At 48.8% G+C, this 25,096-nt stretch overlaps 1 protein-coding gene across 5 annotated transcripts in view; it reads right to left on the reverse strand.

Annotated features, from left to right (window-relative positions):
• LOC144175581 (proton-coupled zinc antiporter SLC30A2-like) overlaps positions 1 to 25,096 on the reverse strand; it is a 112,945-nt gene that overhangs the window by 46,888 nt on the left and 40,961 nt on the right. The window contains exon 1 of one of the 5 annotated variants that reach the window (XM_077704642.1): positions 10,614 to 10,713. The exons of 3 other annotated variants lie outside the window; for them this stretch is intronic. Coding sequence is in view for 1 of the 2 variants with exons in the window: in XM_077704638.1 (XP_077560764.1) it covers positions 2,587 to 2,669 (83 nt within the window). In the remaining variant the exon portion in view is untranslated. Of the gene's footprint in view, positions 1 to 2,586; positions 2,676 to 10,613; positions 10,714 to 25,096 lie in introns of those variants that run through there. One more of the 5 variants, XM_077704638.1, reaches the window with a different exon arrangement.

A 25,096-nucleotide genomic window follows, 5' to 3' on the forward strand; every position in this document is an offset into this window, starting at 1 on the left:
ATCAATCAATCAATCAATCAATCAATCAATAAATCAATCAATCAATCAATAAATCAATCAATCAATCACTTACAGCGTGAGCCCAAGGAGAGTCGATTACAAATGTGCCCGCACTTTAAATCCTGTATGCCTACTCCGAAGATTAACAAATTGTTACACACGCCCAGTGACACATACACACAACGGGGTACAACTCTTTCGACGCAGGACCGTATGCTGCTTTCGCAAGATATTCCTTGATTGACACAACCAGACCGTCTAATCAGGCATCAAACGATGCAAGAAATATTCGACATGCTTACGTGTACATCGGGTTGTACATCAGGGTGAAATGTCAATGTCATTTTTTTAATTGCGCACCACCTGATCGTGTTTTTTTTTTTGCAGCCCAAATATTTATAATCCAATTTTCTTCGCAATAAAGGAGGTATTTTGAAAATAAAACCTGATATCAACTGACTCACCAGGGCATACATGGCTACTTTTCACCCTTCTGACCTGCAGCGTACACTAGCACCGATATCGCCAATCCCCGAGAAAACAACAAAAGAGTGCGTCGTGATACGCAATGATGGAGGTATATTGCATAATTCGTCAACCGGCTACTTTTCAGTTCGCCGAACAGCGCCGCGAACTTCACTGACTCCCTCACTACTGCTCAATGAATGAATGAATGAATGAATGAATAAAATTGAATGGGAAGTTCTGGGAAGTGGAAAGCAAAGTGCACCAGCAGGCGTAATTTGTCACATCGGAATGCCTGCTTGTGCGGGAAGTGGGGGAGGGGTATGACAGACAGATGGAGAGAAGACGCAAAGTTGGCAAAACAACCGGCTGTCTTCACAATACATAATAAGGAATACAAAGCGCACGTCTACTCTGACAGAGTCGACGCGAGCTGAGGTCATAGACTGCCCTTAACTGTGTAAACTCCGTGCTCTGACAAGGTCACTACACGCTTTTGGGGCTGAAGCACCAACAATAAAAATCTGCCTTCGTGGGACCTACTGTTCATGTGATATTTTTTTTCTATTTATTTCGTTTACAGATGCACCGTGATCCCAGATGGTCGCCTCGGCGGTGCTTTCAATGACATTGTTTTTTTGCTCCACCGTAGTTGAATTAGCCCTTGAGGCAAGAACTAGCATCGTCTTGCATGATTAAAAGTGTGCGGATTGTGCCGCAATCGAAGTGTTAGCAGAATTTGTAGATGTGAAAATATTTTTAAGAGCTTTGAGTGGAGTGGCCCTTTTCCCCCGTGCAAGTTAGACATAAGGTAAATGGTTGAAAAGACGAATTTCGCGCGACAATTACGTAGTTATAGCCGCAAGAAAATGGGACGAGACAACCATCACGAGAAATTATCCAGCTAAATTCCTCTTCCGGAAATATGGGTTACGACCATAGAATGTGATGACATGTGTATATAAAAAAAACGCGAACGCGCACCCATTCTTCGATCTGCTTCGTGATCGTACCGGAGACAGCGGACTTGCAGCGTACTCCTTGTAGGCGAAGGATCATGATTCTGCCACATCATGATACTACTCTTTAAGATGTGCCGTCAAGAGCAAAAGTTTATGGAGTACGAAAGCAGCAATTTTGGGTTATTTCTTTGACGCATGGCAGCCCGGGGTATCATGTGCGGCATTTTTACAATGCTTTAGCAATTATACGACATTTCGCATGCACACCACAGTTTGTCGGCTGCCACGAGAATATAAATAACCCAGAAGTGCCATTTTTGTGGTCCCTAAACTTTCACTCATGAGTGTACGTCTCTCCGAGAGCAAGAAGCATGATACGGCCCGTCAAGGGAGGGATACAGTGGCGTGTGAGTGTACACCCCACTTATAACTCATCCGCCACTGCCTCTTCACAAGGCCCTTGCTTTGACATTTCGTCCCTTTTGGGCGTTATCAAGGAGAGGTATGCCCCCAACTGGACAGGGGACGTCAGAATAGGTCCCTTCGCTCACTCCCTTGGTGCCTCTAGGGAAGTCCGTTTAATGAGTATAGGTACAGGGTGCCACCCAGTCGAGAGGGAACAACAAGCTCGCTCTCTGGCGGACAGGGGCAAACCGCGTCAGAAAGGACCCACTGGGGAATTTCCGTTCTACAGTACTGGGCTGGTTATGTGCACTGTCCAGTTTTCTATGTAGTGTGTTTATGCAAAGATTTCCATTATGCCTACATGCAGTTGGACGTCCTATATGTTTTTAGATATTCAAGACGTTAAAACCGCAGGTCTAGTGGTTTTTACTCTGAGACCTCCTTGTCTGTTTTTACGCATTCTTGTATCAGGTACACCCTTTCTAAATAACATTCAATTAGAAAGAGTTCTTAGTCGGCACTGAGGCCATGTGACTATCATCAGCACTGAAGTAATTGGATACCAAAGACAACGAAGCAGGACAAAGTTCAGCAGTCACGGCCAATCGTAAAGAGAAATTAACGAGTTACCTGTTACTGGATTCCCAAGGAATTTGTTATTACATTTCGTAGGTTAGACTGCTTCACGGGCCGCAATGTCTTACCAGCGCGCACGCAAGCGAATCATAAAAGTGGCGATGTGGGTGCGTCTTACGAGCCGTGGATTTCCTTTCCAGCGTCGCATAAGTCGCCATCCTGCAGGGCGGGCGCGTCCCCCTTAGGAGCCATGCTAAGCATCGAAAGCCGCGTCACCGTCTGAAGTTCACGGACAGAGAGCAATCGAAGCACGTCGAGCGCATCCAGCGGCGCAGAAGCAGCAATTGGCGAGCGTCGCCGGAGCTTTCGGTGATTCAACGACGCCAAGCTGCGGTCGGAAGCCGGACAAACGGGACACCTGGTCAAACTCAGCCTGTAGTGAGTACGGGCGGGAAACGGCGTTTAACAGCGATGTGTAGGCGGCTCTTCAGCGGCGCGATGGAGAAGAATACAAACGGCCGGCCTGCGGGTGGAAGTGGGAATGCTGCGCGCTCGTCATTGCAGCTGCGTGCGCTCGAAAAGCGGCGTTCAAACAAGTACGCATACAGAGATCAAAGCGCGCAAACTTGACATTTGCTGACTGCGCGGCGTTCGTCAGAATGTTCGTGTCCTTCGATGGAGTCGCTAGCAGCGGTTACATGGCTGCGACAGAAGCGAATCGTGAAGCGCCAAGGGAGCGCGTGCAAGCACGCCGGTTCCGTGGCTCCGCTGCGCCTGTCGTGTGAATACTACCGTTAACGTCAGGTGGAAGCGGGGGAAACGGTTCGCTCCGCTTCTGTCGCAGCCATGCAACAACGGCTACTGTTCCCCGGATAAGTTACTCCCCATTTATTTTAAAGCTTAACTTTCTCTGCGCGACCGACGACGTCCTGTGAAGAAACTAATGCATTTTCCCATAGACCTGTTGGTCAACCCTAAAGCTCTGATAATATGTCTGGACACACGGCGCATGAGGGAAACTCGGCTTTTAGTGTGTCAAAATAGTTACTTGAAAATCGCAAAAAAGGAGCCGTTCTAGATAAGACAAGGCACCATGGATCACGAAGAAGGAGCACAACAGTACACCTTTATCTCATACACCACATATCAGTATACATTAGATCGTTCGTATATGCGTTTACTTAGGGGGCGAAAAATCGTCGCATGGGATCGTTAGTTCCTTTGCGATTCGGATCTTTGAAAGCTTGATGACTGAATCTACGCACTTTCAGCGAAGGTTTTGATGCAGTTTTGATGTGACAAAGCTTGCGCGCTACTCTCAACTTCCTTTGGGGAGGGTGATGATGATGGTTGTGTTTTAACGGCGCTAGGCCAACTAGGGCAAAGAGCGCCAACACAGTGGTTATATGGGAGAGATGACTACGTGAAAATAAAATCGCCCATCTAGAACACAATTAAAATAAGTCAAGGACAACGAGGGTGGCTGGTGTAGAAGGCCAGTTTGTGATTATGCGGGGAATAATATTAGGTCTAAAAAACTACTCGTGGTAGGAAATGAGCTGTAAAAATTTGATTTCAGTAAGGAACTCAAAAATTCCTTGTAGAGGAATCATGGGAGCATCAGCCGAAAACAATGCTGGATGTAGTGGAGTATATTGTCTGCATAGTTGAGGGAAGTGTTTGCGTCTTGTTCTGTGGAGTGGTTTGCATGTAATTAGAATGTGAATTACGGATAGGCCCTCCCCGCACCTGCTACACAAGAGTCTTGGAGATCCAGTGAGCAGATGGGAGCGTGTCACGTGTGTAGCCTATCCGTAATCTAGCTAGGGCAACTTCGATGAATCTGTTGTGTAAGTCAGTAGTGTATGGTACTAAGTGTCGTTTCATGATGTGGAACTTGTCTGTCTGTGTACTCCAGTCGGCTTGCCATATTTTGCGAAGGTGTCTTATGTGTTGCTTCAGGTCGGTGTAGAGTAATGTTGTTATGCCCATTGTATTTGTAAAATAGCAGTGACGGCCATTTTATCCGCGGTCTCTTTCCCCGCGATTCCAGCATGGCCTGGAACCCAGCACAGGGTTAGTTGAAAATTTTTACCACATACAGACATTATGGCAGTGTAAACTAGATTGACAATGTGGTTTTTTGGGTTCCTGTGTGATGACAATGCATCCACAACACTCAAAAAGTCTGTAAAGATGACGGCCTTAGGAATTTGTTTCTTAAGAATGCGCTGTACGGTCAATAAAATGCCGTATGCTTCTGCTGAGAAGATTGTGGTGTGTACGCTCATGGTTCTGCAAGAATTAAAGTTAGGAGCACGAGCATGACTGTAAAACTCAGCCCGTGTATATTTATCCTTCAGGGCCAAGAAGTGCTGCAGAATCGCAGTTTTCAGAACCCTGTTTTTATCTATTTTCAGAAATAATGAATCACATGATACAGGCTGAAGTTGCCATGGTGGCAAAATGTCAGTAAGTGATGTGCGCAAGTCTAAAAAGGAGACGGTGAGAGCCGACGCCTCCTCTCTCACTCTGAGCGACAAAGGCAGAGAAACAGACTGGTGATTTCAAAAAAAGTTCGGACATAGATGTATCATTTAGAGCACGCCTAAACGGGCGACTATTGATGAGATCTTAAAAGTGCATCGTAAATTTAGGCACCAGTAGGTGCATTCAACGTACAGGCTCTGCGCCGGGCTAGTGCGGAAAGCCCCCGAGGCATGGCGAAGCCCTGCGTGCAGCACTAGATCAAGAATCTTTAGTGCTGTAGTCCTAGCCGACCCGTACACAATGACATAGTACAGCCGAGACCCCACCAAGGCAGAATAGACACGCAGGAGGAGTTTTTTGTCGGCACCATAGCACTGGTGTGACAGGACCTTCAGGATGTTCATAGTTTTAAGCATTTGTGTTTAAGTTTTTTGCGGTGTGGAAGGAATGTGAGCTGTTTATCAAAGGTAATACATTAAACTCCTGCTGCTGTTTCACAGGAATCAAGTCACTATTCAATTTGAGTTCAGGACTGGAGCAGATTCCGCGCTTTTTGGAGAACACAACACAGGTACTCTTAAGAGGATTAACTTTAAAACCATTTTTATCTGCCAGAGAGCAAGTTTGGTGACTCCAAGCTGTGCCAGAGAGCAAGTTTGGTGACTCCAAGCTGGACTTGTCGTTCACATTCAGACATATTACAAGATTTAAACGAGACTTTCACGTCATTCACATAAACTGAACAAGAGACTAATGGTGACAATACCCTCTGAAGAGAATTCACCTTCACTATAAACAACGTGCAGCTCAAGACACAACCTTGAGGAACACCATTCTGATGCACCTGTACGTGTCACAGTGCTGACCCAACACTGCCGCTGAATGTCCTTTCAGACATGTTACTGGCAAGAGTGTTCAACATGTTGCCGTACACACTGAATGAATTCAGGTGGATGAGTATGGCAACGCTTAGCGGTGCCACACGCCTTCTCGATGCCAAGAAACACCTACGCAAAACTGCTTATGGACGAAGGCATCCTTAATGTACCTTTCAAGGGCCACGAGTTGATCAGTCGTGGATCGCTTCCCGGCAGCTCTCAAGAAGACCATTGTACTCAAAAAAGTACACAAGTCTCCTGTTTATCATCTTCTCGAGAAGCTTGCACAGACAGCCCGTCAGAGTGACGGTACAGTAACTTGAGGGGGATGACGGGTCCTTACCCTACTTTAAGAAAGCCGCTACTATGGCATCCCGCCACGACCATGGAATGTGCCCCGAAAGCTTTATCTTATTGTATAGGTGGAGGAGTGTTGAAAGAGTGTCTGCGTGTAGGTGTTGCATCATTGTATACGTGATGTTGTCTAGGCTTCGAGCTGAGGGCTTACACGTGCTCAGAGCAGCCCTCAGCTCATGTAGCGAACACAGAGAGTTGTAAAAAGTCGGTTTTGTTGTTGTCCCGTAAGGACTTCTTTGCACAAGAGGTTTTATGTTTCAGGAAAGTGTTTCTGTTGTGTCCAGAGCTGGACACGCGATGTAAGTGTTGTGCAACTGTGTTAGCCTGGTCTTCAAGTGTGTCCGCTGTTGTGCTGACCAGGGGCAGGATATGCATATATGTTGTCCATTAACTTTACGTGTTCTTGTCCATACCTTGCGTGTGTCGGTTTATGATATTGTGGTTGTTATGAAGGAGTGACAACTATCTCGTTTTGCCTCATGGCGCAGGAGCTTTCCCAGAGCCTTTGCCCTTTTGAAAGAAATTAAGTTATCCGACGTGGGGTACCCGCGGAAGACACCCCACGCCTTGTTCTGGACCTTTCACGCTCGCTTGCAGTCCTCGTTCCACCAGGGCTTCCTTGGGTTGCACTGGGCACCGGCGACCTGGGGAAGGGACTTTTCGGCGGCACCGAGGATCTGTGCGGGGAAGAGGTGGGCGGTTTCCTCTACGTGTAGGTGTTCTATGGATGCGTGGTGTAGTTGTTATGTTTCTGTAAATGAACTCCAGTTCGCTCTAGCTTAATTGAATCATTTATGGTAAGGTGAACCGTTTGTGCCTTTACCTATGTATGTTAATGTGGTTAGGAAATGGTTAGTATCAACATCTTACTCCAGAGATGGAAATAGTACTGCAGAGCCAATAGCCAAGTAAAGGTGTGAATAGGTGTTTTGTCGTACATTATGGTATGTAGGCTTGTTTTTGTTGAATAGCCATGCCCCCTAAGATGTTGGAAATTTTTCAATAGGGTGACCTGGGGCATCCGTGCGAGAAGAGCACCAGAGTGCATCATGTGCTTTGAGGTCGCCTAAAAGAATGGAAGGTGCGAGTAGCTGATCTACGAGGTCTTCGAAATCTGAGCTCGAGAGCTGGTAATCAGGAGAGATGTAGAGCGAACATAGTGTTATTAACCCATTGAAAATTATGGTACGAATGAAAAGGAACAGTCTGTAATTGGATTGTGGGACACGCCAAGGACTTTCGGGCAATGATGGCCACACCCACAGAAGATGCACCACCACCATCCCTGTCCTTCCTAAATACCATGCAACTACTCAAAATATTTGTGTGTTTTGAATTTAAATGTGTGTTTTGTAGACACGACACTAGGCTGATTGGAGCGCAGTATCTCGTACATATGGTCCAGATTTTTAAGAACGCCTCTACAGTTCCATTGACTTATGTTTTCTCTTCCAAGTATTTAGTGTAAGAGCTACTCGAGTGTGTATGTTCGTTTGTTGTCTTTCGGGGCTGTTATTCTTGGAAGGGGCTTTTTGGGCTTTGCTTTTACCTTGGACACTACAGGCCATTCCCATCGCTGCGACGCAGGCAAAAAGGGTCCGGCGTCTATTTCGTCGTCGGATGTCTCCGGAGTGGCCAACGGACTGGGCTCCTTGTACCGCGCACCCTTTTTGGTACGCCCTGCCTGAGCCGCCATCGCCGAGGGCATCAGCAGCGCCACGCGTGGCACAAGCGGTTCGGCGGGGGTGGTAGATGCCGCCAGTTCCTCCTTCTCCATCTCCCTCGTGCCCTCACGCGTGCTTTGGGCCGGTGGAGGGGAAATGGTGGATGCAGGATCGCTCCCAACAGACATGGTTGCCGCCACGTCCGCTGCTGTCTCGGCAGGAAGTGTGGTGACTGATGGGATGGCGAAGACCAGCCAGGGGGGGGGGGGGCGCGGCGGAGGGACAAAGTCCGACTCACGGTACTGAGTGCCAGCCAAAACCAGACGCCGCTCCGCCCCCCGGCGAGCTGCATCAGCGCACCTTCCGAGGAGAAAAAAGGCGAACCCCTTTCGCGCCTCTGGGAAGGTGATGTTCGCTATTATTTTTCCATTGATTATTTTTTCCATATTTCAATTTCTCGCAGGTGTGGGACCATGGCGCGTGCGGCCCCTGACAGTTTGCACAGGTGAAGGTGCTGGAGTCGCAGTTGTCAGTGAGGTGGTCCTGTGCGGCGCATTTTGTGCAGGTTGTTTTGCCGCGGCAAGAAGTTGTACCGTGCCCGAACCGCCTGCACTTGAAGCAGCGGCGGGGGTTAGGTGTGCACGTACGCACTCCACACCTAATGAAACCAGCATCGATGTGTTCAGGAAGTTTTGATCTGTTGAAATTTAAGAACATGTGTTTTGTTGGTACATTGCCTCAGATGATGGTGATTCGTCTCACTGCTGTAACGCTTGATCCTTCAGGACTTCCAGAAGGTTCGCCTCTGTTTTCTTAGCAGATCTGGCTCAGATATCACACACTGCGAGCTGTTGAGGCTGTGGTGGAGGTGACTGATATCCAGATCTGCCATGCGGGTTTAGGTTAGGAAGTTTGTGGCTTCCTGTTGCGGCTTTACTTCAACTAACACTTCACCTGTTTTTAGTTTTTAGCATTGTATGTCCTCCCAAGACTACCTCCCATGAACGTCTAGAGCATGAATACGGATTAAGAAGAGAGGGGATTTTGATTTGTCCACAGATTCAACTATCAAAAAAGTGGGTAGTTGTGGTATTGCGAGAGAGTCATGGTAGGAACGGGTGTAAGGAATACTTTAGTGCGGCCCCTTTTCAGGGACCGATGATGTTTGTGTGTGTGGGGAGGGGTAGTCTGAAAATACTATACGGCATGAAATAAACGCAGGGGGCTCGGGTACCGTATTATACAGCCTAACCCTGATAGGTAAACATGTCCCTGAGTACTTGCTGGTAAACGGGCACGGAGCCCATCGGCCGGAGCTTGACCAAGGCACCGACCACCACCGTTCGTGGTTTCTTACCCTTCATCTATAAACACATCGCCACTGTTAGTTCCAGCTTATGTATGGGGACTGGGGGCCCGCGGTGTCACCAATAGCGTCACCATGATTACTCACGGGTAAGAAGGAAAGGATAATAAAGTAAGGTTAGGAAGGGATGGAAAAGTATCTATCAGCAGAGTTGTTTAGGCTTTTAGTTTTGCCGTGAGGCGTTACCAGAAAACTCAGCCCAGCCGAGTGCACATGAGCCTGAGCCTAGGTAGGAGCGCTCGGCGTCGGCCAGCTCGACCTTCGAGAACACTCTGCCCAGCGTTCGTGGCGTGATCTCTCGCGTGCTCTTCTACTCACGAGTTCAAGCGGGTTGGCGGCGGAAGTGGGGAGCACAGACGCTGACTTCGCGCTACAGACGCAGAGTTCTGGAATCCGGCTGGCGAGGGTTCTAGCGCGTGCTCACGAGGTCCACTTTGGGAGAGATGTAAAAGCGTGCGGACAAAACAATCCGGGCCGCCAGTTATGCGGAACTTTCAGCGGCAAGTTGAAAAGATGAGGTGAGGTGAAACAGCCGTGTCTCTAATGAAGGGAGAGGGGCCACCAGCTCTGCTGTTTCTCCAGCCTGGCATCATTAGTGCAGGCTGCGCCAATTATAACGCGCAGCATTCTTCTCCGAATACCCGACAGCCAGTACCGTGCAACTCACTGAATTTCCACAAAAATGCAGATAACGCGGAAGTTCCACCTCTAATGGTACAATAGCGTAAATGGAGACAATTGGTTCAACGAAGTTTTGAAAAACTAAAAAATAAAGAAATATAAGAAAGTTAAGGAAAATGGCGAACCATGTAACGCCCTGCATTTCCGCAATAATGGATATTTCGTGAAAGTTCCAAATGTAATCATTTTAATAGCGTAAAGGGAGAAAATTCGTCCGGAAAAAATTTGAATAATAAATAATAAAAATATAAAAAATACCGAAATTGGCAAACCGTATAACGTCCTAATTTTCCACAATAATGCAGACTTCGTAAACGTGCCAAATATAACCGTTATAACAGCGCGTAAATGGAAATAATTGGTCCAACGAAATTTGGAAAAACTCAAAAATAAGAAAAAAAAATATTACGGAAAATGGCAAACAAGGCAACGCCCTGAATTTCCACAAAGCAGATTTTGTCGAAGTTTCCCCGGTAATCGTTATGTTAGAGTACATGAAGATATTTGGTCAAATGAAGAATTTTTGAGACCCTAAGAAAATAAGAAAAATATAAAAAATATTACGTAAAATGGCGAACCGTGTAACGCCCTGTATTTCCACAGTAATGCAGATTTCGTGAAAGTTCCTCCTGTGATAGTTATAATAGAGTAAATGGAGATGATTGGTCCGACGGGATTTAGAAATACCAAAACATTTGGCTTCACTAGCGGCATACGATGCTACGCATTAGTAGAGAACTCTGGAGAATTTCTGTAGATTTTTTCTTACTTGGAGTGAAAAAAGGCGCACCCATAAGTGGAACCCAGCTCCGTTACTGCATCAGCTGCCGGGGTAGGGGTTGCTCGAGGCACGGTACAAAATTGCGGCCGACACTGTGCGAAGTTGCGCTATTTACGGACAGAGTTTGGCAGGCGTATTTTTTTTTACCAACATCCGGCGCGCGTACACCGTCTCGCTGCTGTGCCCTTGGCTTGCGTATGCTTTACGTGAAGAATGAGATTCGCGCAACTCCCAGGGAGGGATTTGTTTCAGCGCCGCGCAAGGGTCAGTAGCCCGCGAATGTGCAGCCGCCGTCCCGCCGACGAAACACCAACCGTTTCTCCACACAAACGAACAAAAATGAAAATCTGGCCGCACTGCTTGCGAATTCCCCGTAGTTGGAAATCCAATATACTCATGGAGGATCTGCATTCACCACTGCTATGACAAGGCTTCCGATTATGTCTAAAGTCAGGAGCGGATGTTAGCCGCCTGCGCTCATTTTTATAATCCAAATTATCCTCAGCCGAAAGGCTCGCTCCGGGGCGGCATTAACGAAACACGATTGGTCATTGACGAAATGGTTGCAAACGTCAGGCCATGTAATGTGTTTTCTTTCTTTCTTTTGGGCGGTCCACAAACGATACCGCAGACAATGGCATGACGAACGGTGCACTTCTGAAGAAATGCTACCGTAGATACGGAGTGATGCTTCCGGAGGCCGCTGAAATGCTTTTTACTACCTGAAAGGCTTCCGGAACATTATAGACGTGACTAGCCATTACATGGTCGCACAATGTATGAGCTAGATATTTCGGGCTGACACACACCATATAACTTTAAAAGTCTCCCAAAAGGATCGTTCTCTTACCGCGGCAGCTGTAGAGGTCGAGGAATCCATTGTTGGGTTTTATGTCCTCGCACCGGCCATCTCACCCTATATAGACGGCAGACTTCCTTCCCGTTGGAGCACTAAACATAATCCATAAGCGCCTAAATAGCAACGCCACAAAAGAAAAACATGCATTTTAAACATGTGCTGCTGCGACGAGCGGATCATGGCTCAATGTCGACTGGCAGTGTTTATAGCTTTCACAGCCCCTGCAGACCACCTGGTCTTTCTGGGAGCGCCGCATTCTGAAAATGCCTAATGGGGCCACATATGCCAACAGAAAACAGCTGCATGTTTACACCGTGCGCCCATAACCGGGTACACGTTACGAACGGCAATAACTTCCGTAGTGTATCCCTCCGCCGAAGCTACGGACCCAGATTTCAACGCGCGCGCACGTTTTGAAAAGAGATCACAACTACCGCGCGATACAGTGTTTCCTTTTCATCTAGTTGGTTGTCGCTGCAGTAATTTGCAAGCACATTAAGTGCGGAAACTTACTGAAACGAGTTGTGTCATGCTCAAAATACCAGCCGTAACGCGCTCTTTGTCCCGCGCGAAGGAACAGCCGGCTGCGGTTATGAAGCGCAGGGGCAACCTCATTAGACAGCCCAGACAGCAGTGGGTCTGGACGGAATACCAATGCAACTGATAAACCTGCTTGGACCTAAAAGTAAGGCATCGTTTATGAGGGCAATAGATAACGCGATACAAACCAAACAAATACCAGAGGACTGGTTAGAAAGTACGATGAACTTAATAAAGGCAGAGGTGCCAAAGCCAGTATTGATTCATGCAGACAACTCACAGTAACGTCAGTGGTGTATAGGTTCATAATGCAGGCGATTAAATGAGAAATTCAAGCACGGGTGAAAGAAAATGAAATACTTGGGGAAGTGCAGAATGAATTTAGACAAGACAGGCGACTGGATGATAATTTTTTCGTGATAACGCAGTGCATTGAAACTGCGAAAGCGCAGAATAGACCATTATGGATTCAGTTCTTGGTCATTAAAGGGGCAAATGACAACGTAAACAGAGAACTGCTGAAGAAAATGCTGAAACTCCAGGGATTAGATGACGAGTTAATAAGTTCCTTATGGCGATCTATAAAGACAATAGAGTGCACCTCACATTGGAAGGACAGGAATACGCCCAGCAGGTCAACACCCATCGGGGACTAAAACAGGGATGCCCTTTGAGCCCAATACTGTTCATGCTTTACATGGCAGGGTTAGAAAAGAAACTAAAAAAAGTCAAGTAGGGTTTAGCCTAACCCATATGCTGCAAGGCGAAGTGGTACAACAGCGTACTCCGGGAATGTTATAAGCCGACGACATTGTTCTTTTAGCTGATAACCAGACCAATAGGCAACGTCTAATAAATGTTAGCTGCCAGGAAGCCACCGACCTCGAGTTAAATTTTAGATTAGAAAAAAACAGGAAAAATGGTCTTCAATGACCTTACCACTGACGCAGTGTCTATCCAGCAAGGCGAATTAGAGCCGCGGATGAGAACAGGTGAAGTGGGCTTGGTGGATTTCTCAAGGTGCAATACCTTTGCCAAGTACGCGGGAGTGGCTTGCGTGGATCCCGTCAAGAGAAGAACTGATTCCAGCGCTGTTTACGAGCTTGCGAATGTGTTTTTGAACATGTTTATGCGCCCGTCTAGCTGTTCGAATATCATTAGGAGACGCCGTTTTTCGCAGGAGAGCATAGCGGCGAGCACGAAGTGCACCAAGTCGCTCGTACTCGATGTCTATTTCTAATACCTCCTTGTGGAGCAAACAGCGTCTTTTGGATGCAACCCTCGCGTTCGAAACAGCGTCAGCAAACTTCTCGTGCGTGTGAAGAGTGGCACGGCCGTCCTCCAGAAAATCTCGGAACTTTTCTCCCAAATTGTGCCGTGCACACTGAGCTTTTGTGGACCTCCAGAGATTACCTGCTCTATATGTGGGCAAATGGTCACCGCCAAAGCTTTCCACGTCGGTGTACCACGACGCAGTTTTCAGCAGGGAGGTAGATATCATCGTCCTATCCAAGGCACTCGATGTTTTTCCACGGACAAATGTGGCGCTGCCCTTGTTTATGATGTGCAATCCAGCGTTTGTAGCGACGTTTAAAAGGCGGTTTCCCTGAGATCATGTGTTTCTGCTGCCCCAAGCCGGGTGGTGTGCATTGAAGTCAGACGTCAGTACATGAGGTGGTGGCGTGGTGGCCAGAATAGAATGCAAACGCTTGGTGTCAAAGCGCCTCGAGGAGGTATGTAGCCGTTGATGACTGAATTTTACGGCCTTGTGTTGCACCGTAGCCGCGACGCCCTCGTTAGAAGAGTCCTGGGCTACACTGTGAACAACAAATGCGAGGCCATTGCGAGTTTCTAGTAGGATCCTGCTTCGTTCCATGTCGGTTGTTGATTATAAAAGCGAATAGCCGAAAATTCTAACATTGGAGTGCAGGTTAATTTCCGATTTGACGATTATCGAGAAGCGGTGCTTGCTGACAAATTGCCGGATGTCAGAGAATCGTGAGTGTAGCCCACAGGCATTCCACTGAAGTATGGTCACCCGATTCCGGATATTTTCTCGGTGCATGGCCGTGCCGATGCTCAATGCCAGTGCTGTATGAGGGGAGCGGCGACATGGAGTAATGTTCAGATCGCACGGACCACGGGAGACGTGAAAGGAGTCAGGAAGGACCGCACCGCGTCCAGCAGCATTTGCCATGAAGAGCTTGAAGTATGAGTGGGCAGCTGTTGCAGCTGGTTTGCTTGGGCTCGCCAAGGACTCCTCCATGCCATCCGTAGTGGTGTTGAGGGCGGTTATGCAGGGTCTGGACTAAAGGCAGATGATGTGATTGCGGCTCAGCTGTTGTCCGTTAGCTGAGATGGAAGCGATGGTAAGTCGCAGAAGTCATCAACTGTAGCTACATTGGGTGGTTGATCCTGTTTCTTCACCTGGGCCTTCTTGGTGCCATGATGCGTAGAACTTTCGCTAGGAAGGACAGCCGCTTTTGCCGCGTTGTAATCAACTTTGTTTAGGTTTTGTACCTGTATATGTTCTCTTGGCATAGAGTAGGACAAGAGGCGTAAGCAGCCTCATGCGTCTGTCGACAGTTGGAGCATCCAAGTTCTTCAGCCTTACAATCAGCCCGATCGTGATCACCTCCGCAGCGAGGGCAGTGGTTTTTCCGGTTGCATGTTCCAGCGATGTTTCAGAACAGCTGGTATCAAGAGCATTGTTTTGGTTTTCAGTGTAGTCGAACACTGTGTACCTGGTATAGCCTAGGATCATATACTCAGGCTTTGTGTCGGTGTTGAAGACGATGAATATGGTATCCGACGTCTTCCCCAGAAGACGCACAGTTTTCACAGACGTTCTCTGCAGTAGGTTCTCTCTTATTTCAGCGTCGGAAGTTTCAACTGGTAACCCTCTGATGAGAACAGCTGCGCAGTTTCCCGGACGCGGCTCATAGGACTTCACAGGGATGCCTATGATACTGATGATTTACAACACACGTGCTTTAGTGTCAACATTTCTCGTGTCGACCGACAAAAGATAGAGCCTATAGTTCGGCCGAAGCTATAACACGCCATCAGGAGCTACGAGTTCAAAGGAGGCCTTTCAGCGATAGTGGATTGAAGCATGGGATGATCTTGGCGGGATCATTGGGTTTCAGAATCACAGTGAGGCCGTGTCTCGGCATGTTCACTCGAGTGTTGTCGTCCGCGGTTGACAGAGAACCTTTCGACCCTCGTCGACGTCGCTTGCCTTTCACGAGCTGAAATTTACCATCCCCGTCAGCTTCCGTTGCTTCGCCTTCAGCGTATGAATAAATAATGGTTCCAGAAGTGTCAGAGCAGATTGACTCCTTGTCAATCATAGCATCTTCTTCGGTAACACCCTTGGGCTCTGCCTGCAACACGTTAGCAACCGTCGGTGCGCCTACCTGTAGCTGGGGGGAGTTCAGCCGTGGGCGAAACACTGTCTGCACCAGGGGTAGTTACACGAGGCACACCGCGAGTATCCAGCCCGGGGTCGCGCGGGTACGTGCGGTAGGGAGCCCGAAGTAATTACAGGAGGCATGACGTGACGAGACAAGGACAGCACAGGTGGCGACAAGCCTGCTGGCGGCTGCAGAGAGTATCCAGCTGGGGCCGCGCGTACGGCCGGTAGGCCTATGCCACCATGTCCAGTCTCGTGTGGCACGTCGACAAGCGATCCAGGTGGCAGACCTGCCAGCCCCAGGGCACCCGCGGGCAGCATAACCGGTGAACGAGAAATGCAATCGCTGTTGAAACTACGAAAATAACACGTAGAGCAGCGCAGTGGGTGAAGCACCACTTCACTTCGTCGTGCGCGAACAAACGCTCTGTAGCTGAAGGACGCCTTTTTAACAATGGAAATCACATGCTGATTAAACGTCAAATTGAGTCGAGGACAACGCCTAAAGTTGCAATGCTGCAAAAGGCAAGTTTTCCAGAAAATAACTGAACATTTGGAAAAGCGGGAAGTGATTTGTTAGGTGAGAAATGGATCATAAAGCAGTTTTAGCTAACGTTAATACATAATTTATTTGTTGAACACTATTTGTCTAGTGAGAGAAAGTCAGTTTCTAATTTGAAGAGTAAATTTTTAATATCGTTGTCACAAGAAAAATAGTTGTGTCGTCAGCATACTCAATACATTGTGAAGGTGTTAAACACTGGGGCAAGTCATTATATACATCAGGAATAAAAGAGGTCCCAGTATTGGCCCTGGGGCACACCCTTTTGTATATTAGCCGGTAGTGATGAGTGACCATTAATGCCGACGACCTGGCGCCTATTTGTAAGAAAGCTTTTCAAAAGAGTTAGTAATGGTCCAACAATTCCATAAAGCTGCAGTTTATTCAGTAGGATGTTATGATCAATCGAATCGAAAGCTTCCGATAAGTCAATAAAAACGGAACAGGCATAATTACCACAATCAATAAAATACTTATTTTATCAGTGAAACAAGCAATTTCGCGTTCAGTAGATAAACCACAGCGATACCCAAACTGACAATTGCTGAGTAAATTAAATTTGGTAAAATACCGGCAGAGTCTTAGTTCAATTAGTTTTCCCAACACTTTATATCAAAATGAGAGGATGAAAACGGGACTGTAGTATTCAATTAAGCGGTGACCCCCCTTTTAGAGTACTGGAACAAATTTTTGCCAATTTCAATTTGGAAAGACAACCGTCTGAAAAACCCAATTAAAAATGCGACTAAACACATTAGAAATAAGAATTCCGGCAAGCTTAATATGTGCACCGTGTATGCCTCCCAAACCAGGGCCTTAGCTTTAAGCAGCTCAATAACAAACCCAACTTCTGGAGAAGCAGGCAAAGAGAGAAGGATTTATCACAGTGGCGAAACGGAGCGAATAAGTATTAGAATGTGAATCAGGGATATTTGCAAAATATGTGCTGAAGGCGTTAGCAATGCCCTTTGGGTGAACAATACAAGAATCGTTATACATAAATGAAGAAATGGCTTCCTTTTGATCAGCGTTATTTAAAAACTCAATAAATAGTTTCCACTTTTTCTTTGTGTCACGGCCGCGAAATTGGTGCTGACGTTTATAATATTGCTGTTTGGTAGTTTTAAGTGGGGACGACCGAGTTGAAGCATAACGTTTGTAGTGTTCTTTAAGATTACTGTTAAAAGGTTGACGCTTGATTTTCTTGAAAATATTTTCTTTTGTAAACAGCGTAAAAGTGACTGCGAAAGCCAGGGACTACGAGGGGCGTCGTATCACCTGTATCAAGTTTTTACTGTAGTGCAACTGCTTACAACATTCGTGAAAACTGAGATAAACTTTTCGATAGCTGCATCAGCGTCAGTATTTAAGTACAGATTAGACCAGGTGACATTTGAAAGGGTGCCTGTGAACATTTCTTTAGCGAAAATGCATCTCTGTTTAAACAATGGACCATTATTTTTTTTACTCGCGTGAGAAACACAGGAAAATGATCCGCGATGTTACATTCAACAATGCCACTTTGAATAGGAACATCATGATTGGAAATAATATGATACATCAGTGAGTCAGTAGCGTGTTCGACGGCACGTGTAGGATTCTCGCGTTATCGGAAGGATTTAATGGTCCCCACTGCAGTGTATAGGAAGCACATCATATCCGCTTTTCGCACATCATAGCCTGGTCCACGTAATAATGATGATGATGACGAAGCCAGCTAGGGCAAAGAGCGCTAAGCAAAAGTTCTTTAATGGCTGTGGCGTAAACGTAGACTGAAATTGATCAGTAAGAATTATCGTGAAATTAAACATAAGAAAACGAAGATGGCTAGTGTAGAGGGCCAGGTTGTAAGTATGCGATATAAGCAATGAGGTGTAAAGATATATCGTCTAATAGATACTCAAAAAATTAGCAGTGACTTAGCTCGGTTATGCCAGGATATACGTAGCGTGAGCTAAGGTTGAGCTGGTTATTCTTGGGCTTCCTGGTTGTCTAGGATTAGCTGATTATCGGGCTTACTGCTGCTAAAACGATTTTCAATCTAATCCAATCCACTCCACTCCAGTCCAATAGCGTCCAGCCCGGTACAGTTACTGCTCCTCGCGCATGCGCAGCACGGCTCTCCAGGAACCACGCGAAATGGCTACCAAGCGGCTCCGGTGCAGCGTCAGACTTGACTACTCCGCAACGGAGGCGCACAGCTGTGCACGTGCCGGCGCCAGTGCGTCTGCCGCTGCTATGACGTCACTCCTCTGGAATGCGCAGACCGGCGAATGTGCAGACCCAATTGTCTACACACCCGTACTCCAATTGGATTGGATTTCCGATCCAATCCAATACAATCCAATTTAATACAATTCAAGCCAGGCCAAGCCAAGCCAATCCGATCCAATCCAATCCAATCCAATCCAATGCTCTTCGCGCTTGCGCACAAGAGCCCTTCAAGGTCCACGCGAAACTGCCAAACCTCGGCCAGTGTAGCTTACGCTACAAAATGCGCTTAATGAATACCACGTAATGATGAATAAGGTACCATGCTTACGGTCAAGGGGACTGACAAACGTCTAAAATATGCTGTAAGGACTGAGGTTTTCGTCCTGTGTAAGCTGGTGCATTTTAGTAAAGTAGCTAACCAAGAATAGCTAATCTGGCACAGATGAATTAAAGAAGAATCCGGGTGTCGGGGGTACAGCGAGGGTATTCTAACAGAGGTTGCGTGCAGTTTCAATTATTGTGCAATATCCAGCAATCAGTCTGGTATGTAAGGTTTTTCAGTAACAGGAACGTATTCATTCTGTTAGTAATAGGAAGCATAGGAAACACAACCAACTACCACTAAGTTTTCACGCAGGACCACCTCCTTTTATATATTTTCCTGTTTGTATCGTGGTAAGATTACAGGAAGCCCGCTCCTTTTTATTTTTAATGCTGCTAAAATACTGGAGATCACCCCATTCCCCCTCGCCAAGAAACCAATCTTATGTCGACACAGGTGTAGTTGGCCGCTACCGCTGAGCCCGAAACGAAGCCACTTATGCGCTGCACTGCTCTATGCGATGCAATGGCACGGCGATGGTGGAACGAGCATCTCTTGGCAGCTAGACATCCTATATGGCTAGCCTTCAGAAAAAAGCTTCAAGCTAGGTCCAACGAGGTAACTTCAATGCTTTTCAAGGACTTTTAATGGCTGACCAGTAGATTCTCAGCAGCAACAAAACTCCCGGTGCATTCACAAAGCATCTTTCTTGAAAAGTCACGAATTACAGCTCTTTTGTTTGAAATAATGCAGGATGCACAACAACTAAGTGCAGTTTATTAATCTTGGAAGGCTGCGTGCGCTATTTTCGTTTGTCTTCAATGTCAATTAGAGATTTACTGTGTCTTTGCTACCCATTCCCGGCACTTTTATGTTATGCACGCGTGGTCCCCTATCGTACTGTTTCCAAGCTAAGTGTCCACTGAAGGGGCAAGTTCAACATGTTTTCAGCAGCGGTTTTTTTTTTCAACAATACTTTTGCAGAGAATTCCTCCACTAGAACGCCCCCTACGGCAACCGCCGTTGACATACAGTTATGCGTCGGCCATAGTTGTCCACATGATGGCAGTTACTTCCTAGCGACTAGGCATGGCGACGAGGCCAAGATGGCATCGTTTAGCTGCCGGCTGAAATTATGTGGCGCAGCAGATCCTATCTCCACATTATTAGGCCCCAATCTCTGCTCCGGAACCCCCCTAAATATTTCCACCAATTAAGATCGCAATACATGTGTCTAGCTGCAAGAGTTAGGCATACGGCTGCGGAAATTACGCTCTTCTAATCGAAGCACATTTGCAAAAAATTAAAGACCCTTTCTCAACAGAAAGATGGTTCAAACGCGAAGCTTTCTCCAACGGCACCGGATTCAAAGTCCAAAATCACAACCGCATTGACGGTCGCGGAACGGCGCAATCGGATAGACGTCAGCTCTACAACGCGAGGGACTCAGGTTACGTCCCGATTACGGAAGTTTATTTTAGTGCTTTTGAAGTGCCTTTGTGGGAAGCGAATGTGTAAGTTGGCTTTCCTGCATTTCCTTTTGGTGTGAACGGTCGCCATCAGTGAGGCAAAGAGCTTCGCTTCAATAATTACGGAGCCAGCACTGATGGCTCAGTGATGCCTACATAGTCGGCGGTAAGTATCTGGATGCATCTCGAAAAACAAGGAGGCCGCCGGTAGGGGGCCATGACGAGCAGTCGCATCTCACAACGGCTCCGCGTCTAATTAACTCCCAGTGGCATTTATCTACCTCGATTGAGCCGCGGACCACTCGATCGTCTTCCGCAAGTCTTCCGCTACCCGGCGAGGTGATTTTTATTACGGTGAGCAGCGGTACTCAGCAGTGTGACCGCCGGCGAGGCGGCCGTGCTCGCCGCCACGGCTACGTGACACCGCTCGCAGAGCTCCATCGTCTGAAGCAGCCGCCGACATGCCGACTGTCGAGATCGAGGGTGAGTCTATCTCACCTGAAGATTATAATAATGCTGCGGGTTGGATCGAAAGCTACCGCCGACGAGGCCGCCGTGAGCTGGCCCAGCTAACCCTAATGTCGCCGAACAAAGGACAACATGGCGCCGGCTACCACGTCGATGCCAGAAGAGGCAGGCAAGATGGCCGCCCTCGCTCCAAGTCTCGCGGCCGTCGCCAAGAGCGTCGAGCTCCGGAACTTCCACCGACCGACGTGAAAATCATTCTCCGCCCGAAGAATAATCTCGACTTACAACGATGCAGCCACGCCGTGCTCCACGACAGCATCCGCAACGCAGCCGGCGTGAATCTGGAAGAAGCGCTAGCCGACACCTTACGCATTAACAACCTCCGCAACGTCATCGTCGTCAGCACACCTAGCTTGACCAGAGCAACTCTCTATGGGCGCATCGACTCGCTTCGTCTCGGGGACCGAACTCATGCAGTGAGCGCCTACACGGCCCCACCCGAAGGTACGGCAAAGGGCGTCATACACAATATTCCGGATACTGATGACGCCGACGCCATCACCCGCAGTCTCGTCAACAGCCGCAACCCTACCATCCTGCAAGCCCGACGCCTCGGCACGTCCCGCTCAGTGATTATCGCTTTCGAGGGTGGCACCGTCCCCTACTACGTCTATTACCGTGGGACTGAATACAAATGCTATCTGCATAAGAAAAAGCACGAAGTTTGTGAGCGCTGCACAGCATATGGACACCGTATCGACGTCTGCCCCAAACCAGACAATTATACTCTCGAAGTATGCCCGGTATGTGGTCTTCGCGATCCAACTCCTGTCCATCCTTGCACCCCACGTTGCGCCATCTGTGGCCTAGACCACAAGACGGGCGACAAAACGTGCAAACAGCGGTATCGCACCCCCTACCTATTGCAACGACGCCGCTGGGATCAAGAACGACACCGAAGGCACACTCCCGGACGATCATTTCACAGCAAGGACCGGGATACCTCAGGCACCCCACGGGACCGTTCGACCTCCGTCCCGCGTCTCGCAGGCCCCGCCGCACCCCAAGGGGTTCAGCACCGCTCCCGCTCTAAGCGAAGATCTACAAACAAGGGGGGCCTCGTCACGCTCGGACGCTCTCCGACGCCTAAACCTAGTGGACGCCAGCACAGCCCTCCTCCAGAACAGCGCCAGAGCTTGTCTACCGCTCGCCATCCCACCTCGTCTCCCACTCGCCAGCGGAGCTGCTCCGGCCGACGCCAGATCCGGTCTCCAGCATCAGGCGCTACAAGCTTCGCTGCGCCCCCTAAGGTGAGCTGGGCAGAATTGGCCTCCCAGTCCACACAGCACGTACATAAGGTAGACCCGGTACAGCAAGAATTAGTTAAGCTCAGGCAAATGATTGAACTCCTAGTGGAAGAGAACACTCAGTTACGTACACAACTCGCCCGACAGGCGGCAGGACAGCTCTCGTCCCAGGAGAACATGGACACCACTACTACACTTCCTTCCGAGTCAGCCCGGCACACCCCATCTGAAATTGCACGCAGTGAGCTCCCCAGCGACATACCCACACCCGCCGACTCGGAGCCCGAAATCGCCTCTATACAGTCTTCCAAACGTCGTAAGGGACTTGATGCTAAACCCAAGGATGCTCAGTATACAACTGAGCAAGTCGTGGACTCTAAACTACAGCAATTCGAACAGAAAACCGAACGTGCAATGAACGACCGCCTGGAGGAGCTCAAGGGCATGATCACGGATCTCACCAATACTATCGCAAAAGAATTCTCAGCCATGAAAGCCCGAATCTCGGTTCTAGAAAACACGCAGAGCCAGCCGGTCTCCGGTGGCGGCGGCCCAATTAAGCACAAGCCGTACACGCGTCCCACCCCTGAGCCCAACACAAGCACATTCCTAGAGCATATTGCATTACCTAAGAATACTCTCGGGGATTAACATGGGACAAGATAACCGACGGCCCTATAGCAGCATAATTATCTGGCAATGGAACTGCAGAAGCTACCGAAAGAAGCGCGACGTCCTTCAACAGCACCTAAATGCAGTGGGGAACGACGCTGTACCAGATGTTATTGCATTACAAGAGACATATGGCACCTCCAAACTCGCAGGCTACCGTGCCTTTGCCCCGTTAGATACTGCCCCTGCCAGCCGCCCCCACCACCTGGTCACCACGCTGGTCCGTCGCAATATCCCAGTTATACAACATGCCATGGGAGTCGAGGGGGCCGATCACGTGCTGGTGGAACTGGTTTTCACCACGGGCCAGCGCAAGAGCAGCGTCTTTATACTTAATACGTACAGCAGCCCCCGGCAGGCTCACCGTTTTTCTAAACTTTTTCGACGTGCGGCCGATCTGGCAGGCCATCATTCCCCGCTCCTTGTCCTGGGCGACTTCAATGCCCCACACACAGCATGGGGCTACGGACGGAACACAGCGAAGGGCACCCGCTTATGGCTTGATGCACAACAAGAGCGTCTTACGCTCTTGACCGATCCGATGCAACCCACAAGGCGGGGTACGAGTACCACACAGGACACCACCCCCGACTTCACCTTTATTCGAAATCACCACCGTTCCGTTACTTGGACCAACACTAGGGTCGACCTGGGTAGTGATCACTACATCCTGAGCATTCACTTAGAGACGCCGCTATGCAGACGTCGTGCTGGCGATACTCAGCAACTCGTTGACTGGCCGGAGTTCCGCAAGGCGCGACTGCAGGGCACCGAACTCGCTCAGCCCATAGAGAATATCTCGGAATGGGTGGCCCAGCTACGGCAGGACGTTCAACACCACACCCGCACAATACCACAGGAAGCTCAGATCCAACAGGCGGACTCCCGTCTGCTACGGTTGTGGGAAGCCAAATCTAGCCTCCAGCGACGGTACCGTGCCCGACCGGGTAGCAGGGCGCTCCGCCGTAGAATTGTACAACTTCAATGCGAGATAGAGAAACACGCCGCTCACGTAACGGCACAGCAATGGTACTCATTCTGCCAACATCTGGGAACTAATATGAGTGCCTCACGCACTTGGCGTATACTCCGTCATCTCATTGACGACACCAAGAGCAGAACATCCCAACGACAGGAACTTCTCAAACTCCTGCACCAATATCCAGACGAGCCCCAGCAACTCCTTTCAGCGCTCCGAGCCCGCTACATTACTCAAGCGCCCCCGTCGGTTGCACGCACATATCACGGCACAGCCAATCCGACGCTTGATGCACCGTACACAGAGTCTGACACCCGCAGAGCCATGGCCCAACTACGTACGCAATCGGCACCTGGTTCCGACGGGATCACCAATAAGACACTTCGGAACTTGGACGACGCCTCTGTCACGGCACTCACAGCCTACTTCAACAAATGCTGGACAGACGGGGTGGTCCCGGATGACTGGAAAAGTGCGATCACCGTATTCATCCCAAAACCAGGAAAGCCCCTGAAAATCGAGAACCTTCGTCCCATCTCGCTAACATCATGCTTAGAGAAGTTGTTCGAGCACATGGTTCTCCACCGTCTTACTGCATATGTGGAAACACACCAATTACTCCCCGAAACCATGTACGGCTTCCGCCAGGGACGCTCTACGCAGGACGTATTGATACAGCTACACCATGACATCATACTGGGCACCGGAACCTCGCCACGGGACACGCGGGCCGTCCTTAGTTTGGATCTCAAGAGTGCCTTTGATAATGTAGCCCATGACGCCATCCTACGCGGCCTCACGGACATGAACGTCGGCCCAAGAGCCTACAACTACGTACAGGATTTTCTATCTCACCGTACGGCACGCCTTGCAATCGGGGACCTCAAAACCGATTCCATCCTGCTGGGCGATGTGGGGACTCCCCAAGGATCAGTGCTCTCGCCCTTCCTATTTAACGTGGCGATGCGGGATCTCCCGCCAGCCCTAGCCCAGATACCTAATCTCCGACACAGCTTATACGCGGACGATATTACTCTATGGATAGCCGGGGGCAGAGACGGCGACATCCAGGACGCCCTTCAAGCCGGCATCGGGACAGTGGAATGCTACGCCAACAGCAAGGGGCTACAGTGCTCTCCACAAAAATCTGAATTGTTAGTTATCTACCCAGGCCGTCACACCCCTCCACCCCACCAGAGCATTCAGTTATACTCTAGCAGGGGAACGCCCATACCTCAGGTTCCCGTTATTCGGATATTGGGGATGCACATTCAAGCAAACGGTCTCAACTCAGAAACCATCCGCCGCCTCGATGTTCATGCCACCCAGGTCGGGCGCATGCTCACTCGGGTAGCTAATCGGCGGCAGGGAATTTCCGAACACACTCTATTTCGCCTCGTGCAAGCCTTCATACTCTCCAAGATAACTTATGCCACCCCCTATCTCCTGCTGACTCGACTTGAAACAGAAAAGCTCAATATAATTCTACGCCGTACCTACAAGCAGGTGCTAGGAATTCCCGGAACGGCCCCTACCCACCGCCTTCTGGAGCTTGGCATCCATAATACAGCTGATGAGTTAATCGAGGCTCAGCGCACTTCTCACATGCACCGCCTCGCACTCACGCCTACGGGCAGAAAAATCCTACAACGGCTAGGCCGCAC

The sequence above is a fragment of the Haemaphysalis longicornis genome, unplaced genomic scaffold (assembly GCF_048455015.1).
Source record: "Haemaphysalis longicornis isolate Haplotype H1 unplaced genomic scaffold, Haemaphysalis longicornis Haplotype H1 scaffold_3, whole genome shotgun sequence".
NCBI classification, from domain to species: Eukaryota; Metazoa; Arthropoda; class Arachnida; order Ixodida; family Ixodidae; genus Haemaphysalis; species Haemaphysalis longicornis.